At 38.3% G+C, this 21,034-nt stretch overlaps 1 protein-coding gene across 1 annotated transcript; it reads right to left on the reverse strand.

Annotated features, from left to right (window-relative positions):
- Positions 1-688: 688 nt before the first annotated feature.
- On the reverse strand, positions 689-17,931 carry LOC591437 (calmodulin-beta). The gene is made up of 6 exons (XM_790998.5): positions 17,722-17,931; positions 6,315-6,348; positions 5,505-5,648; positions 4,143-4,293; positions 3,370-3,485; positions 689-2,361 (listed from the first exon to the last, which is right to left on the reverse strand). The coding sequence occupies exons 1-6, from the start codon at positions 17,722-17,724 to the stop codon at positions 2,321-2,323; spliced, it is 489 nt and encodes a 162-aa protein (XP_796091.1). The 5' UTR covers positions 17,725-17,931; the 3' UTR covers positions 689-2,320.
- Positions 17,932-21,034: the final 3,103 nt, after the last annotated feature.

Genomic DNA, 21,034 nt, shown 5'->3' on the forward strand with positions numbered 1-21,034 from the left:
CATTATCAGCTTCACCACCATCATCATCAATATTATCATCACCTTCACCATCTTCATCATCATCATCATCATCATCATCACAACCATTATCATTTTCACCACCATCATCATCATCATTATCATCACATTCACCATCTTCATCATCATCACCACCATTATCATCTTCACCACCATCATCATCATCATCACCTTCACCATCTTCGTCATCATCGTTATCATCATCAAATTCACCATCATCATCATATTCACGATCTTCATCATCATCATCATCATCATCATCACCATCATCATCATCATCACCACCATTATCAGCTTCAGCACCATCATCATCAATATTATCATCACCTTCACCATCTTCATCATCATCATCATCATCACCGACACCATTATCATTTTCACCACCATCATCATCATCATCATCAGCTTCACCATCTTCATCATCATCACCACCATTATCATCTTCCCCACCATCATCACCTTCACCATCTTCATCATCATCATTATCATCATCATCTTCACCACCATCATCATCTTCATCATTATCATCATCACCTTCACCATCATCATCATAATATTCATCATCATCATTTCCATCATCATCATCTTCACCATCATCATCATAATCATCATCAGCATCATCTTTACTATGACCATTGCTGCAATAAACATCATAAAAAGGCTACAAGTATTTGCTTCATTAGCATTCGTCCAATTTAATCGATAAAATTAGTTGCACCTCCATTATGCAAACAAGTATAATCATGATAATCGTTAACTTAATCTGTCGTTGGGCCCATCATAATCGTCAAAGGCAATGAATGGGCTCTGGCGGAGATCCCAATGCACCGGTAGGACTGCCGTTCATCCCGATTCTACTTACAATAGATATTAGATATGTAAATATTCATATTATATTTCTAATAATATATCACAGTGCTTGAATCGCGAACCATGAGGTGGACAGTCATAATCATCACCATCATCTTCAACATCATCACCATCTCTTTTATTACCATTTTGTCAACAAAGCGAGTAACGTTGGTGATATGTATATTTTTTTAATTCATGATTAATTTTTTACAGCAAATAAATTACATGAGTTAAGGGTGTACATTTCCAGAAACTACTCTAACTTTATTTTTTAAAGACAACATACAAACTGGACGATAGTAATATCAGAGTGTTATTGTGAACATTGCATGATTATAAATTGCACCATATATATACTTGTTTACAAGTCATATACCCATGTTCTCAACTTTACTGTAAGTGATATTGACATACAATAATAATAATAATAACAATAATAATAATAATAGAAATATCAATTTTGTTACACTCAGGGTAGCAACATCAGTATTAATACTAATCTTCCTACGGGCCCTGCATTTATCATTACCCAGTAATTGCCAGGTACCCATTAACACCTGGGTGGAGAGTGGCAAATGTGGATTAATGCCTTGTCAAAGGACGTTAGTGCCGGGCTCTCAACCCTTGGAGTGGTTTGGTTTGGTTTGGTTTCAATATAAACAAACACAATACATAATTATACATACTTATACATCTTATTAATTTAATCATTGACTGTATTCTCGCAAATGTTATGTAGTAATTATTTTAACATTGCTTTTTGTTTCATGTGCTTTACTGTAAAACAAATGTAATTCAGCCTTCGTGCTGCCATTGTCAGTATGCTCAATAAACCATTCAATTTAATTCAATGAGTCAAGTGAATGACCCACGACACCTCCACATCAATGCCATTAAAGTAATGTAAGATAAGTGCTTTTACCGCCTATCAAGATTTAAAAAAATTAAATTCCTCTTCTCCCTTGTGTACCATGGCCCTTTTCGGACTTGGGTATTCTTTGGTGTTAGTCGACCTCCATCCTAACCACAATCACGATGACTATGATAAAAAATAAAAAACGAATAAACAAAATCATGATGTCAAAGGTATCATGACAATGCAATACCAATAGTTGGCTTTCAGAAGAAGAAAAAACGCATCATTTATTCCAGGAAGGAGTACACAAACATTGATGTCAAAGGTATCGTAATAATGCGATACCAATAGCTAGCTTCCAGATGAGGAAAAACGCAACATTTATTCCTGGAAGGATTACACAAACATTATAAAGACACCCTTGGTTATAATGATAAAAATGTAAAGAAAAAAAGTGGAGTGAATTTCGAACCACTCTTTGAAAAAAGACAAACGATACAAAGCAAAAAGTGACGGCTAACAAAAAAGAGACCTCGAGAAGAAAAAAAATGGACAAGTTGTAGATGTTGAAGCAGAAGATAGCGCTCATCATCTTCATCGAGTAGATAATTCAGGATAAATCATCTTTGCGAATTCTGAATAGTAGAAAAGGAGAAACAAATATGCAGTGAATGAAAAGAAATAAGGCAATCTTCAAACGTTGTCTCACCTGCGTCTCACGATGCGAATGGTCCGCAATACACATAATTATGAAAAGTATCTCATTTCTAGCTTTCAGGAGTTCATGATGTAAATTTTGATTCTGACAGTTAACGCAAAGCTATAATGGCAATGTTGCATAGACTTTATCCCTCAAGAGCAATGTTTTCTCAAATGATGTAACTGTTGATCTGGCGATCCGAAATCATCTTGAGATTGTGCGTTGTTCATAAGGGCTACTAGGGTACATAACAGGTTGGATGAAATTGTAGTGGATCATCGTTGAGGTATTGCCGTAAGATGGTCTTGATTCTTCGACCTCATCATCGAAGCTTTAGTCCGTTATAGCGTGTACAGTGCTTTTCATGGAAAATTGATTGACCTCGGTCTGATCTGACCCATTTTCGAACTTGATCTGCCCCCTTCAAGAGATGTACCTGGGGTTTGAATTTGGTGATCCTACCTCGTAGCTATAAAAATGTATTGCGAATACAGCATAATTGTAGACGACAACAACTACAACGACGCCGGATATAGTGACGCCTTTGTCTAGCTCTGCTACTCAGGCGAGACAAAAATGACGTCGAATGAAAACTGCTTTTAATATTTTGATGATTACAGGTGAAGTCGAGTACTGGTCATACGATTCAACGGTGATTTTTTATTTTATTTGGGACCAATTATGGAAGGTGCATTTAGTAGTACATAAGAATCGGTGTATACTGTCAGCTGAATGTGAGGTTTTGAAACGGGGGGGGGGGGGGGGAAGGGACGAGACAAGAAGACTCCTGAACCCCCTCCCATACTCTTCCTCTGAGCAGCAGCCTTTCAAATTCGTGTTTCATTTTACGAGTAAGATCGGTGCCCATCCCCATATCACTCCAGTTCCCCTTCAATGGGTTGATTACACTATGCCACTGACATCATCCATTCAATGCACTCACCGGTTATGCTGACATAACCGTCATCATTTAAGTCGGCTTTGTAGATCATTTCCTCGATTTTCTCCTTCGCCATCAGTGGATCAATGGTTGACATCGCTTGACGCAGCTCGTCAGGACTGCAAGCAAATAATTTACAAATAACAATTATTTGAGTTCACTTTCTCCAAATTTGGATCATTCCATTGAAGTCATTGACTAAATTATCATCAAATATTATTTAAATGTAATGAATATTGATCCAGCATAGAGGTGCTAAATCTGATATCGACCATACCATATAGAAAATAAAATTATGATAGTTGATCTACTCTTGTACAAGCATAACAAGCACAATAATCATCCCCATCCGTCCGGGCAATCACGACCCAGCAAAGACTACAAACACAAACATTTCCGGACAACTAACTCGTTATACAAATTAACTAGTCCCCGGATAATTATAATTGTCATCCTGGTTGATAGTTTTAGAGAAAGAGAGAGAGAGGGGGCAGGGGCGGGGGGAGTGAGGGAGGGAGGGAGCAGGAGGGGTATGTTCAGGGATTGGCTATCCTAACACACAGTTTAACATTTGCCTTTAGCAAGAAATTCATCCCATAATCGTCCACATTAAAATAATGTTCTCCAACAGCGGAAAATAGGACGGACAATCTATTGGATGTTTTTCTTCTTCAAATTTACCTGATAAATCTATTGCCATCCTCATAAAAGACTCGGAAATCAGCCCCTTCTTACCCCTTCACTCCTTAAGACTACCCTACCACTGTTCAACTCACCTGAGGAATCTGTCGCCATTCTTGTCCAACTTTCTGAAAGCTTTACGAATTCTTTCTCTTTCCCCTTTCATTTTTTCTTTTTCTTCTTCTTTCCGATTTCTTCTTTCTAATATTATCGCCACAAACTCAGAAAATTCAATAGTTCCGTTACCTAGCAGGATAAAGAAAAATAGGTTTCTTAATTCACACACAAAAGTCCTTTTCGAACAGTGATTCATCTTGCATTCTTACGAAGATTATATCCGATAATTCACTTAAATGAGTTGAGATATCTTAAGGTGAAAAAAGTAAACGCTTTTATGTAAACTTTGATGAAATGAAGAGAGAGCAATTTCTGAGCTCTTTTCGTTAAAAAAAGATCAGTATGATTTGTGTGATACTGAATTGTGTATAGTACGAACAATTATGACCAATAAAAGTTTTGAAACAAAAACACTAGAGTTTAATTTTAAAGTTTTGCATAATATTATGTTCTTTAATTAAAGCCTTCTCCAGAATGTACGTTAGGCTGCAAAAATTTAGAAACTTTAGAACATGCACAATGACAATATCGCTTTGTTCAGACGTTTTGGAATGAAACCCACGTTTTGTTGTCTATGTTTGACTAATCTTTTCTGGATGAAAAACACAGTCATGGTAGGACATTTAGAAACGCACACACAGTATATTAATTGATCACATTTTAATAATGGCAAAACGGTGTAATTACCTGTACATAAACAAAACAAAACAAGCCAAGCATTGATTGTCTTAAAATAAAAGGATGCTTTTTACTTCGCATAAAGAAGAACAATGTATTGCAAATCGAAAAGGCAAGCTCTCATGTAATCATAGAAAATAGAATTGTGTACCAACATTTTTTTATTTTGATTAGTTTTACCTTTCACTGTAATTATTATTGACCTGATGACCTCTTTTGTAATACGTCATAAACAGACTTTCAAGCTAGCTATTAATTTATATTTATATATATTTGACATCAATTATGCATAAGATTTACAGTACTCTTGAGTCCATGGAATATGTTTTGTGAACTGAAAAGTATCAATAAAATATCTTTGAAATGTTTTTTAAAATCACTTAAAGATATCCCCTTTTCAGACAAATTTCTGGCTGCTTTCTGTAGTGTGACGAACTCTAACACGGAAAGAACAGCCAGCACCCCCCAATTGACTTTTTTAAATCACATAATTCATTGTTAACATGTTAAACTTCTTACGGATTTAACAAACCATGTTAAACAAAATATGTTTTATGGTTCAGGTCATAGATTATTAAACTTCAATTTGCATCTTGTGATCAGTTTCATGATTTTCATCATCTCTTTCGTTGTCATTTTTTAAGTCTCGACTATGAACTCACGATTAGTATCAGCTTCATTTATTCTTTGGGCAAGCTCATCCGTAGTAAGGTAATTACCCGCTGCTTTCATCGCATCGTCCAACTCCTTAGTAGTAATGGTGCCATCGTTATTCTTGTCATAGACGGAAAAACGTTCCCTGAATACTACAAAGAGATATTACGAAAGTATTTTTAAAAAGTGCAGATATGGTGTCAGTAAGACAGGGGAGGAAAATGAGCAATATTGCTAATAAAAGCAAAGTCGTTCCTCTTGAAAGCAAATAACTTCTACATGACTAAAAATTATTGGATTGATTAAGAATTTGTTTTCATCATTAGGCGTTATTTCCCTTCATTTCTTCAATATTGCAATCTTCAAATTGCAAGCAGGCGTGACGGCTCAGTGGTAGAGCATTGGTCTTAAAGCCGGGAGGTCCCGTGATCGAAACCAAGTATATGCGCTAGTGCGTTCTGGTAAGTCATTAATCCTCATTACCAAGTCCCTCGGAGAGGATTGAAAGCCGTCGGTCATCTGGTTGATTACTTACAAGCACACGCATGCTTTCTAAGCAGGCAGGTAAAACAAACAAACTAACCAACCAACCAACCAACCAATATCCTCTAATGTGAACGATAATTTTGTTTTATCCGAGAAGACCAGCTGTTATTTTCACATCTTTAATGATCTTATTTCCTTTTGATGCTCTTTGAGAGCTTACACATTACTGTATACAACTTTCATGTTTAACATGGTTTTATAATAACCTCTTGTTATGTAATTTTGGTCTCCCACTTTAAAAATTAAAACATTCGGACTCTTGTTTTTCGTACCTTTTATGTCTTCGGTAGACAATGATTGGGCTGCCTGTAATGAAAAAAAGAGATAAATGAGATTAAAAGAACATTTTTATCGATGAATTACATTGTGAAATGCCGTATTTTGCTTTATTGACTTAGTATACACCAACAAAAAAGAGCAGAACAAAAGGGTCACTCACAATGGAAAACCTCGCATCGAAATATACCAATTTTATACATGGTTGGCCCTCATACCCCTACATTGTGATTAGATTAGAGAAATGTGTGGATGTAATAGTCTGAATATTTAATTGCGAGCGAGCGAAGCAAAAATATTATAAAAAGGAAAAAACAATCCTAATCATGAAAGATTGAAAAGATCTTTGATTAGAAACAAAATGTATTAACATAAAATGCGAGCGATCTTTGGGTGAAATTTAAGAAGTGTTGCTCTTAGTCGCTTTCCTCCTCATAACTGCAGATTATTGTTAGCATCTTTTGTATTTAATGATTTGCCATTAAATCGTTTTTTGACTGTTGTATCTATTGAATATATCTACATGTGTTGTTACCTTGTATATGCCTTACTTTGTAAATTCTTTTCATATTATGCAGCTAATTGTGGAAATAAAACCTATATATAAAATATAAAAAGTAAATAAAATTAGGAGCACAATTTATTAGTGAAAGGAAAAGGGGGCACATATCAAAAGTTAAAAGGACACTTATCAGAAAAGAAATGAGCACATGTCAAGGTAAAAATCGGAATTATTAAAGGGAAAATGGGTCCTAATCGCAACTGATACGGGGCACTCACCAGAAATTTAAAAAGGCATTTATTACAAAGGAAAAGGGGCAATTATCAGAAGGAAAATGGCACTAAATGAGAAAGGATGGGTGCAATTGTCAGAGATAAAAAAGGGGGAAAAGGAGCACCTCTCAAATTTTAATGAGGGCACTCACCGGAGATGAAAAGAGGCACTTTAAACTGTCAAAACAAAAGGGACACCTCTAAAGATTTGAAAAGAAGAGGTGAAGGGGCACTTATCAGAGGTGGTTAGAGCATTTCTTGTACCTGAAAAGGGGCACTCAACTGAGATGATTAAAGGCACTTGTGAGAATGGAAACGGGCACTTAATACAAAGGAAAATGGGCACTTGTCGAAAGAAAAGGGGCACCTGTGAGATCTTAATAGAGGCATTTATCAGACATGTGAGAAGGGGCATTGATGAGAAAGGGAAGTGGCTCTTATTATAAAACGAAAAGGGGCACTTATCAGAAGTAAAAAGGGCAATTAACACAAACGAAAAGGACACTTATTGAAGTAAAATGTGCACCACTCAGATTTGAATAGGGGGAATTATGAGGGGGCACTTATCAGAGGTGGTAAAATGTGGAACTGGTACCTTTTAGGAATAAAAAAGGGCACTTATCTGAAGTAAAAAGGGACATCTTCCTATATAAAAAGGGGCACCTGAGGGATACCTGAAAAAGTGGGGAGAGGGGCGCTCTGACCCCCCCCCCCCCCCCAACGACTCCACCCCCTCTGGGCTAAATTCTATAGCTTAAAAGTTTTTCCCTCCCAATTAAAAAGATGTATTGATTAGAGTCTCGAACTATCTAGACTTGCTCGTTCTCTCTCTCTCTCTCTCTCTTCTCTTCTCTTCTCTTCCTCCCTTAGATTGTTCAAAGCCAGAGAAAGGTGTGTAGTCTTTGAATTATACTTTCAGACTTAAGTCAACAAATATTTATCAAAAATTAAGTCGTTAAGCTTAGAGAGTAGGTTAAACCCATCTAAGCCTCACAATTCTAGAACGGCCTTTTCCGCATTGCTTCCGTCATCTACTACGGAACTTCGTAGTTTAACCCCAGATATTCCCATTAGATCCTAGACATAACCGGGTTACTTTGTGATCTAGTCATACAGGTCCTAACTACGGAGGCCCTCCCCCTTTTTTGTACCGTGATGCCGTCTTAGAGACCTTTCGATAGGGGACGATAGAGCACATAGGACGGAGAATTTAGTCGACCTTGACGGTCTTCGCACAATAATCCTATCCTCATTATTTTGTAGACCATTTCGATTTCTGAGGACAAGGACGCGAAGGCCTGTGACCCCCTTTTCACGTTACTCCATTGGGCATCTCGTTCCAATTGTATTTCTTTGTTTTTTCCGCTAAACTTCTCTTTGTTATCTTTGTTATCCTATCTTCTATCCTTGTCTCTTCTGTCTTTCCTTATGTTATTCTTTGTTTTTATCTTTCTATCGTTTTCTCTTCTATCTTTCCAGATGATTGTTATCTTTTGTTTTATCCTTATACCATGTTCCCTTCTATCTTTTCTTATGCTTATCATTTCTTTCATTATTCTATCAATTCCTCTTCTATCTTATTTCTTTACGTTATTAATAATAATAATATGAATATTCATGTAGCGCCGGTATTCACCAGGCTCTGATGCTCGTGGCGCTTTACACATTATTACCCTGATTAGCCGAGCTGCAAAAGAAACTAGCGCTCAAGCATATCAGGTACCCATTTACACGTGTGTGGAGAGTGGCAAATGTAGATCAATGTCTTGCCAAACATTTGTTTCATCCTTTCATATTTTCCTTTATCATCCCATTATTTTTTTATTTTTTTACCGATTACCTTAGATATTCCCTTTCTGTTATTTCTCATGTACACGACACACCACTCCGTCCCGTTTGCGGACGTTATTTCAGCCGAGAACCATTCTGAAAATCAACAGGACGGTACGATTTTGCGCATGCGGACCAAGACTCATGGCTCAACCGTCGCTAGAATTCTCTGGGATCAGGGTCTTTTTAACTAAGGCTTTATGCAATGATTCCTCGAGCACACCCCCCCCCCCCCCTCTCTTGTTTTGAAAAAAGCATGTTAAAGAGAAGTAGAAATAAAGAGAGAACAAAAGAAAGAACGAAAGAACGAAAAAAAGAACGATAGAACAAAGACGTTAAATCTGTAATGGTTAAATTGTAAAAAATCATATCGTTGGGACGGAAAAATTGAAGTGGAACGCATATCAAAGGGATGGAAGGTACAGGCCCATGGCCCTGGGAAGCGGGGGTGCTGACCCCCGGAATTTTTCCAGGCGGGGGGGGGGGGGCACAGCACCCCCTGCACATTTTTGTGGTATGATATATTCAGGGATATGTGAGTTAAACTCACATATCCCTGATATATTCAATGTATATCTGTTACGAGTGGTTTCCTCTACCCGTTGTCCCTGGGTCCTTTGTTCCACAACAACAGATTACACAACACAAAGTGGTTAGATTTCAAGGGCTGATCTTCATTATTGAGCTTCGTTCTTCAACTCCAAATACTAGACTAACTCGTCCTGAGGACGGTCCTTACAATGTATCTAGATTCGGTCGATACACCCATCACACTCCCCCTCATAAATTAGCACTTATACCAGTAGGAGAAGTGCTCTAAAAACATTTCTTTTTCAATGTTGTTTCAGCAACTGCTGTAAGAATACAAAAACCTGAAAGTATTTATAAGTATGAGGTCTTTGTAGATTTAGAAATCTGATAAACAAGTCAGCTTGTAAAACTATACAGTACCAGCATGCAAATGGTATCACAGCGTTGTCTAGTGGTTTCTGTTCATACAATAAAATTGAGTATGAACAGCTATAAGTAAAAATATTAACCATTCTTTTATCATCCTGCTCTATCATCTTCATCGCTGACTTTTGCATATATCAGAAGTCATTTGTACTTAACATTAAACAAAATACGATTCAAATCGCAGAGAAGTTCACCTTAAATGACCTATCAATATTAATATGTCTTCATGCTTCTTCGCAAGTTTGAATCTACACATATTTCTTTGCATAAAAATAATACTAAACAAACTTCAGCAACATTAAACCTGTCTGAAAGATAATATAATATAGCCTTCACGTCAATTGTAAAAACATGTTACTATTAATCTGAAGTTTTGCATTGTAGTGTAAAACCATATCATCTGTGTTGGTTGAGTATTGAATATTTTCAAGAATAACTTTGATTACTTTATATCCATAACCAAAAATATGGTAAAACACCAAAATACTTTTTGTTGTTCCAGAATTCTTTCTTTCAATATTTATCCTGCCTTGGATAAAACATACAAATCAATTTACTTTTTCTGTTTTCATATACATGAACAGACAAAATGATAACTTACTAGTCTATCTAGCTCCTTGTGTTTGTACCAAAAGGGTTATAACACACTAATATTATCATGCATGTTCAAATTCGTCAACGAATAAGATAAGCATATCACATACATATAACACTGGCTTACAGACATCTGGAAAGCAAACATAAGAAAAACACATTTTTCTTTGAGTCCAATAAACAGTTTCAATGAGTCCATTCAGTCTATGTTCACAATGCTTTGTGATTGTTAAAGAAACCATCAAAGTTAAAAGTTCTGGTTTCCTTTCTCACATAGAATTCCAATGAATTCACCAATGTAGCAATGTTCAACTGTTCAAGAATGATGCTTCACTGTAAGTGTTCAACTGTTCAACAAATATGGTTCACACAAGGGTTGTTTACTTTTCCATGTGAATATATCAATTAGTTGCTCACTTCTGTCCAAATATCACACACGAGATAAAGCGTCCGCAATAACATTGTCCTTTCCTGGCACATGTAGAATGTCCAAGTTGTATTCTTGGAGCAGCAAACTCCATCGCGTCAGTCTTTGGTTCTTGTTTTTCATTCTGTTGAGGAATGTCAGGGGGTTATGATCAGTTAGTACCCTGACTGGATGTTGAGATCCACTGACATACACGTCAAAATGTTCAAGTGCAAGTATCAAAGCCAATGTTTCTTTTTCGACAGTAGAATAGTTCTTCTGACTTGCACTGAATTTCTTTGAGAAGAATGATATGGGTCTGTCGATACCTTCAGCGTCTGCTTGAGTAAGAACTGCACCAGCACCCACATCACTCGCGTCCACCATCATGCTGAACGGCTGGTTGAAATCCGGAGCCATCAGTACCGGATTGGTAGATAAGAGGGCTTTCGCCTGGTTGAAAGCACTCTCGCAGTCGTCAGACCATACAAACGTCACCTGCTTGCGCAGCAGATTGGTTAGGGGAGTTACAACATCGGAGAAGTTATGGCAGAATCTTCTATAATAGCCTGCCATGCCCAGGAACCGCATCAATTCCTTCCGGTTGGTTGGAATCGGGAAAGCCAGGATGGAATCGACCTTCGCCGAGATTGGCCGTACTTGACCCGAACCAACAACATGCCCAAGGAAAAGGACAGTTGCCCCTGCAAACTCGCTCTTTGCCAAGTTGACTGTCATTTTAGCAATGGACAACCTTTCAAACAACTCTCTGATTCTCTGTACGTGCTCATCCCACTCTTCACTATACACGATTATGTCATCTATGTATGCTTCGCAACCTGCCATATTCGCTACAAGATTATTCACAAGTCTTTGGAATGTCGCAGGCGCATTTTTCATGCCAAAAGGCATCACTGTGTATTGGAAAAGGCCTTGCGGAGTAGAAAACGCAGAGATCTCTTGTGCTCTTTTTGTCAAAGGGATTTGCCAGTATCCCTTTAAGAGATCAAATTTGCTCACATACTTTGCTTTGCCTATACGGTCTATGCAATCATCTATTCGCGGAATCGGAAAAGAATCTGTCTTCGTGCACGCGTTTACTTTTCTGTAATCCGTACAGAAACGATTAGATTTATCCGGTTTTGGAACGAGGATGCAAGGAGAAGACCATGCACTACTACTTGGCTCGACAATGCCGTTCTGTAGCATGTATTCGATTTCCTTTTCAAGATTTTTCAGTTTTGTCGGGTTTGCACGATATGGTGCCTGTTTGATTGGGGTTGTATCTCCCACATCAACATCATGCTCAACAACATCAGTTCGAGAGGGAACATCAGCAAATAACTGTGGATATTCACTTAACAGCTCTTTCACGTCGCTCCTCTCCTTCACAGATAAGTGTGTTAGTTTGTTATCGATGTGTGCTAGAACCTCTGAATTTTTCAATTTCACACATGGGTTCTCTCTCTCAATCTTGCACACTTCTTTCTCAACTTCACACTTTGAGTCACATTCAACAGCACTCAACACTGGTTGTGCTTTACTCTCGTCATTTCTTCGGATATATGGCTTAAGCATATTCACATGACACACACGTCTCTTCTTCTGCCTATCTGGAGTATTGACAACGTAGTCGACATCACCAACTCTCTTAGCAATAGTGTACGGCCCAGAAAATCTAGCCTGCAGAGAATGACCAACTATCGGCAGTAAGACCAAGACTTCATCTCCTACCTCGAAATTCCTCTCTTTGGATTTCCTGTCATACCATGACTTCATCTTCTCCTGAGAATCTGACAAATTCTGTCTGGCAACCTCCCACGCCTTATGCATTCTCTCACGGAAAGTACTCACATACTCCAACACATTTGTTTGTGCATCATCACACAACAGTCTCTCTTTCAGCAACTTCAATGGTCCACGTACTGAGTGACCGTATACCAACTCAAAAGAACTGAAACCAAGCGACTCTTGAACAGCATCCCGCACAGCAAACAATAACAAGGGAACTCCCTCATCCCATTGTTTCTCTGACTCCATACAATAAGTTTTCAACATATTCTTCAAAGTCTGGTGGAATCTCTCCAGTGCTCCCTGGGACTCTGGGTGGTATGCACTCGAAACTACATGTTTTACGCCCAGTTCCTTCAACACCTGATTGAACACCCTAGACATGAAATTTGATCCTTGATCAGATTGTACAGTTGTTGGTAGCCCTACAGTAGTGAAAAATTTCACTAACGCCTTTGTCACATTATTCGCTGTAATGCGCCGCAGTGGTATCGCTTCGGTATATCTCGTCGCAGCGCACATTATCGTCAATAAGTATTCATTACCTGCCTTTGTCTTTGGCAGAGGACCTACACAATCTACTATGATCCTAGAAAATGGCTCATCGAACGCCGGTATTGGCTTCAATGGTGCTGCCGGTATTTTCTGATTCGGTTTACCTACAACTTGACATGCATGGCAACTTCTGCAAAAATTTGCAACATCTTTTTGCACACCTGGCCAAAAGAAATGAGAAAGAATTTTCTCCTGGGTTTTGTGAACCCCTAAGTGACCTGCAAGTGGAGCTTCATGAGCAAGGCTAATTATGTCCTGCCTGTATGTAGAAGGGACTACAATTTGGTGGACTTCTTTCCACACCTCATCTGCAGGGACATCTGCTGGCCTCCACTTTCTCATTAGCACACCTGCTTTCTTGTAATAACAAACAGGCACAGTCAATGCCTCCTCCTCAGAAACAGCTCTCTCATTCAAAGAAATCAACTGAGGATCTGTCTGTTGCTCCTTTAGCAACTTACTCTTTTTCAAAGATAGTGGTTCAGATGTTTCACTATTTCCTACACTACGATCCTTTCTCGCACTCTCATCCACATTGGAATCAGACTCATCTTCAACCAAACGACAAAAGAAAGAATCTCCCAAGTCAACATCTACGTCATTGGACTTCTTCTCCGACTCAACTTTCTTTGCCATTGAACGAGTTACAGCACATGCTGGGAACACAACAGGAAATTCTGCAACCAACTCATCTGTCTCAGAACTTTCACAAGGACTAGAACTTACTACTGGACATGATACGACTCTGTCACCAGCGAGATCATTACCTAATATGATAGATACCTCTTCCACAGGAAGTGATGGTCTAACTGCCATCTTCACCATACCAGAAACAAGGTCTGACTTCAAGTCTACCACATGAAGGGGTGCTTCCACAAAGCCGTCTCCAATGCCTTTGAGCAAAACACTAGCACCAACAGAAGAACTATCACAAAAGGGCAACGCACTTTCCAAAATCAAGGACTGAGAAGCACCAGTATCCCGCAAGACTTTCACTTTTCTTGCTACATCACTCTCTGCTACAGATACATATCCTACAGACACAAACGGTTCATACTCTTTCTGAATTTTTTCCATGTTCGCTGGTACAATTCTACTTTGTGAGTTTGATGTAGTTTGTACGAATGCATTAGGATGTGCACTAGATTCCTGTTTCTTAGCCTGAAGTGAAGGACACTTTGACTTTATGTGCCCATACTGTTTGCAAGCATAGCACATTCTTTCCCCTGTTACCTGTCCTTGCTGGGACTGCGGTTTTATTTCATCCTTTTCTTGTGATGAACTAGTTTTTTGGCTTTTGCCCCAGTTTCCATTTTTCTTAGGTTCTACGCTCATTTTGTTAGAGATTTTGTGCGTGAGCACGTAATCATCCGCGATTCTTGCTGCTTCATCCAGCGAATCGACGCGCTGCTCCTCGAGATGTATACGAACATCCAGTCGCACGCTGCGCTTGAATTCCTCAAGTAGAAGAATTTCACGCAATTTATCATAATCATGATCTACATGGAGAGATGAGCTCCATCTGTCAAACAATTGCTCTTTTTGTTTTGAAAACTCCATATGAGTTTGCGATTCTTCCTTTCGCGCTTTGCGAAATCGCTGCCTGTACGCTTCAGGTACAAGTTCGTAAGCTTTTAGCACGCTCGATTTTACTTTATCGTAATCCGACACATCGGCCATCGACATTGCTAAGTAGGCATCCCTAGCCTTACCGCTAAACTTACTCTGAATCAGGTGAGCCCACATTTCCCTAGGCCACCCCATGCTTTGAGCTAATTTCTCAAAGTGTGGAAAATACTTTTCCACTCCTTCCTCTTCGAACGGAGGGACCATTCTGACATGCTTTGCTACGTCAAAATGTCTATCAGCATTTCTGCTCTCTTTTCTGTTTACGGCAACAAGTTTCTCCCTCTCCAACTCTACTCTCGCCCTCTCTAATTCTAGCTCCTTTATCCTCACTTCATCCGAAACTGAAGACCTAGCCTGAGAATTTAATTCAGGAGACCGAGACCTAGACCCTGGAGGAGTCACACTGATACTGTCCGCCGCCTCTAAAGACAAAACCTCTTCAGAAACCAGAAACTCGACAATCCTGTTCAAAATGTCCGACTTCAGCATGTAACGTTTAATGCCAACAACCTCATAATGAGCTGCTACATCTAATAATTCAACTTTAGTCAACGAGCTTAATCGCTCCGCAGACGGATCCCTAACAAACTCTCCCAACGAGAACTCGCTAGCCATCATGCAAAAAACCTAGTCTCCTAAATTACCTAGAAAGAACTAGAGCCTGGCTGTTATAATCCCCAGCCAACCTTAAAACACCTAGATTCTACAATATCCGAGAAATCTAGACAACCTGACTGTTATAACTCTCAGTCAAACCCTGCAAATCCATGCAGAAACATGAGAAGACAACAATGTTTTTCTCATCACACACACCACGAATGCTCGAACCTGAAACGACTACCACCGTACCCCAGCGGTGCCCGACGATATCATCTTAACGAACCGACATCGACAACACACACACAGTACACACCGACCAGTCCGCTCATAAGGAACGTGTATGTAACTCGTCGCACGCAATGTAATGCAACATGCCAGCGCTAATATGATCACAAAAATCACCTGAAAATCATACTTTTCACTTTATATACCTGGCCGAGCCCCCATTTGTTACGAGTGGTTTCCTCTACCCGTTGTCCCTGGGTCCTTTGTTCCACAACAACAGATTACACAACACAAAGTGGTTAGATTTCAAGGGCTGATCTTCATTATTGAGCTTCGTTCTTCAACTCCAAATACTAGACTAACTCGTCCTGAGGACGGTCCTTACAATGTATCTAGATTCGGTCGATACACCCATCACAATAATTATCATTATGCTTCGTTTACAAAATTGTCACACAGCCGTCAGCCACACATGAAGATTAGAAAGACAAAAATTATAACGTTTCTTTCACAAAATCCTATAAAATGTATCACTCGAAGAGATTTTTTTTTTTTTTTTTAATAATAAAAAAAAAATAAAAATAATAATAATAATAATAATAAAATTGTGCTAATTGGTGACCCAAAATGATAGACCTTAACCCCCCCCCCCAATACTGATGGACCAAATTTCCAAATTTTGGGACACAAAAAAAAAAATATGTCCTCTTACAGAATTTAAAGAATACACTTATCGTAATCTGAAAGTGATCTCACAGCGCAGTGGCAGAATTGCATGGCTGAGATTTGTTAAAGTCGTGTTTACAAAGAAGATTCTGGTGAAAAGCATTGCTTATTCAAAAAAATCTTTGCATCAATTTGAATCAACAAGATTATTTGTCGCATGATCCTTTCATTAAATAACCTTGTTATCTTTTTCGTTTACAGGGGGAGAAGAAGCTATGTCACGTTAAGAAATCATAAAGATCAGTTATATTGTGCGTATATACATTATGAATACAGAACAAAATGTTGATTATTAAAATGTCATTTTGAAATACCTCTATTAAAAAAATTAAAAAATGAATTTGCCGATACCACATTGTCTTTAGCCCGTATCAGTATTAGTATGAGCCAATATTAAGTTATTATTCTTTATTCAGTTCAGTATAATACTTTTCCTCAAAAATAGTTTCGCTTTTTTTTTTTACGGTTGAGACACTAAGAAAATGGTTTCAAAATGTACATTACACAAACCCTGAACCATTGCATAATGATGGTGGTGCTCTCTCTCTCTCTCTCTCTCTCTCTCTATTTATTTTAATCATGCATTATCAACTACATAGAAAGCAGCAACAAAAAACTTAGGGTTATCTGGGATAGGTGAAAGTGAGAGTTAAAAGAAAGTCATGTAAAAATCGCGCTTCACTTCCCCCCCCCCCAAAAAAAAAAAATATATATATATATATATATAATTTAATATGATAACAATAATAAATAAATAAATTTAAAAAAAATAAAAAAATAAAGAAATGGAAAAAACTGGATTTATATCGATGTCAAGGACTATCCGTTTTGGGAAGGAAAAAAATAATTACTGAAATTTTGAAAATTCAACAACAAAAAAATCGGGAAATTATCAGGCTTGCAGTGGGTAGACGGCAATATATAGCAGGAACTTTCTGCAGAAAGCACCGGATAGATTGGAAAGGAAAATCCAAGATAAATCATACACGATGATGGAGAAAACAATTTTTTAGTGAAATTCCCAAACTTGTAAGCAAAGTATATTATTTTGAAAAAACGTGAATTAAATCATGTAGTCATTGTAAGTAAAGTCAACCCTACAATAGTATTCTAATTTGATTTGTGCTAAGGTCTGTTTCACTAGTGCATGCAGCAATGATTATTGCCCAAAGTACCAGTGTTTCGAGAGAGAAATATGCCAAAATGGAATTTAATAAACGTGTGTATTAATACCTCCAAATCATCTAAGAACTGTAGACGACAGCAACATTTCAGAAAGTAAACAAAATTAAATCATGATTATTTAAACAACTTACCATCTTTAGAAATTGGGATAGATCCGGCGAAATTGAAGATAGAAAGTAAGATTTCTCTGGAACTCAGGTACCTATACCTCTCTTCTGGTCGACTTGCTTTTAAGGAGTGGCAAGGGTGGAGTGCTGACAAAGAGTACTATTCAGCGAAGAGTGATAACTCCCGACATAAAGCACGTGACCATAATTATGCTAGGAATGGTGTTGTTGTTATTTAAGTTTTAACGACGAGCATAATCCGTAGTGAATTTTTACGCCGAAGAAAGAAATCAAGGCTATAGTATTTATCAAGACGTTTTTTCTTCTTCTTTTTGTTGTAATTGTTGATTTTTAGCTTTAAAGATCAGTATTAAATCGTTTTCTATGCCGAATGGGATGGGTTGCTCAATCTGAGGGCTCTTATGTGTTCATTAAGAGTTCTGCCAGTTTCCCCAACATATGAATTGTTACAATCTGTGCACGTAATCTTGTACACAATACCTGTCTTTTCCTCTCTTGGGGTTTCGTCTTTTGGGTGGACAATTATGGATTAAGAGGATTAAGCCATCACTTAACAGGGACTCTGTGCACCTATTGTCACCGAAAAGACAATTAAATATAACCTGTGATCAATATAGACTGGAGACAGATTATACTGTTGCGCATTGCGACATTATAGATGCGAACCGGTGAATGAAACTGATTTTCTGAATAGATAGAGCTATTAATCAAAGTTTGGTGAAGCATCAAGCCAATCTAGAAAATCTTCTCTCAAAAGATTGAAGAAAGAAAGTAAAATTTCTCTGGATCTCAAGTACCGATACCTCTCTTCTGGTCGACTGGCTTTTAAGGAGTGGCAAGTGTGGAGTGCTGACAAAGAGTCTTATTCAGAAAAGATCGATAACTCCCGAAATAAAGCACGTGACCATATGCTAGGAATGTTGTTGTTGATTTTAGTTTTAACGACGAGTAAGCATGTACTTCCATGGTATAAGCATGGAGATATATATATATATATATCTCCATGGTATAAGTCTGTAGTAAATATTTACGCCAAAGAATGTGTGTGTGTGTGTGTAATCGGGTTTTTACAGACGTGTATCAAGCAGTCTCAGATATGATTATTTACGTCTAGGGACCGACCTCTAACGTCACCATCCAAAAGACGTGACTCAGTTTCGAACCTGCGTCCTCGTCGGCATCTGTTTGTAACTTCCATTGTTAGCTGGATTTCAGGCACACGCCACTCATTGTTGTTGTTGTTATTTTAGTTCTATTGACTTGTATCATTCATTTATGAATAGTTACTCCCCGTTGTAGCTGTAGCATTTATCAAGACTTTTCCTTATTATTTCCTCTTTCTTTTGCTCGTTTAGTTTTAGTAAATAATCGTGATATATTCCGGTCTAATAATAACGATAAAGATGCCAACAAAAAATTTGTGGGAAGTGCAAAAATAGTTCGCCACGTAATCATGGTAATACTCAGGGCATCTTTCCAGGGCTTTCAGAAGCATGGTTAGTGTACTTTTTAATATAATATTAAAGGGCGTTAACTTGATGAATTAGATCTAACAAGTTACCTGCATTTGTATGTTAAAAACATTTTTGAGAGAACAATGAGAAAAGGATGAGGAAATTTAGGAAGAGAGAGAGAGGGGAGAAGAGGTGCATGGTAGAGGAAAGACGGAGAGTAAATTAGTGGAATATAAATGTACACAAAAAGACAATTAAATATTCCCTATGATCAATCACAGACTGGAGACAGATCACTGTTGCGCATTGCGACATATCATTACGCCACTGGTGAATGAAACTGATTTTCTGAATGGATAGATCTATTAATCAAAGTTGGTGAAGCATAATATAAAGCCAATCTAGAAAATCTTCTCTCTCAGATCGGTCCATCAAAGTTAGTAAACACCAATGAAGTAGGGTCTAACCAGGGAGGTGAAAGAAAGGAGTGGAAACTCTTGTAATTCATTCAAACGCATTCGTGAGTTCTAAAGCGTAACAATGGGATGTGTAACATTCCACTTTGCTTTGAACTTCCATGCTCCGAACCGCGCTTCCACTGCTAGTGGAGGCTGTTAGGGATATTTTGGTGCAGATTCTTCTAAAAGCACCAAATTTGGCCCAGAGGCTGATTATACCATACTATTACGATTTCCGCCGGACGCCAAGAAGGGCGCACTCTGGGACTGCCATATTGGGCAAATCCAAAATGGCCGCCATCTGAATTAAAGGTCAAGCGTAGTTCCAAAAGAAAGCGCTTGTATGATAATAGTTTATATATTCATAGGGTTTTGGGGGACAGAGAATCTGATTATGATGTTCTTTCATTAATTGTAGGTCTCCTTGGGGCTGCCTTACTGGTAATATTGGTCAAATCCAAAATGGCCGCCATCTGAGTTACAGGTCAAGTGTAGTTATGAAAGGAAATGTGCTAGTATGATAAAAGGTTATATATTTGTAGGGTTTTCTGGGTCAGAGAATCTGATTATGATGTTCTTTCATCGATTTGAGGTCTCATTGGGGCTGCCATACTGGTCATATTGGCCAAAAAAAAATGGCCGCCATCCGAGTTAAAGGTCAAGCGTAGTTTCACTAAAGGAAAAGGACCAATATGATAAAAGTTGATGAATTCATGTGGTTTCCGGGGTCGGATAATCTGATTATGATGTTCTTTTAACAATAAGCGAGTTCGTAATTACACACTCCGCATGCGCCAAAATCGGGAACGAACTTTTACAAAGGTCACATGAACACAAAGAGAGCTGAGAGAGGAACTGTAATTCGTTTGGCCTTTCCTTTGTGAATGATCACATCTGACACCAGGGGCGTCGCCAAAGGGGGGTGTGGGGGGTGCGACACCCCCCACCCGTCAGGATATTGTCGGTAAAATTGCGCTGCCGTCGGGAAAAAAAAAGAAAAGGGGGAGGGAAAAAAAGAGAGGGAAAAAAAGAGAGGGAAAGGAAAAGAAAAGAAGAAAAAAAGGAAAAGAAAAGAAAGAAAGGAAAAGAAAGGAAAGAAAGGAAAAGAAAGGAAAGAAAAGAGAAAAAAGAAAGAGAAAAAAAGAAAAAGAGGAAGGAGAGGAAAGAAAGGAAAAGAAAGAAAAGAAAGAAAAGGAAAAAAAAAGAAGAAAAAAAAAGCGGGGGATGAAAGAGAGGGGAGGTAAGAGCCTGAGAGAGGAGGAGTGGGAGTAAAAGAGAGAGGGGGTTGTTGGGTGGAGTCGTCTCGTCGAGGGAGCAAGAAAGACACGTGTAAATATGTTGCTATGTCGGGTCAGCTGTGTCGGTATTCTTGCCCGATCCTCGTGTACTATATCAATGCAGAAG

This window comes from Strongylocentrotus purpuratus, unplaced genomic scaffold, assembly GCF_000002235.5.
Source record: "Strongylocentrotus purpuratus isolate Spur 01 unplaced genomic scaffold, Spur_5.0 spur5_scaffold_5, whole genome shotgun sequence".
Lineage (NCBI taxonomy): Eukaryota > Metazoa > Echinodermata > Echinoidea > Camarodonta > Strongylocentrotidae > Strongylocentrotus > Strongylocentrotus purpuratus.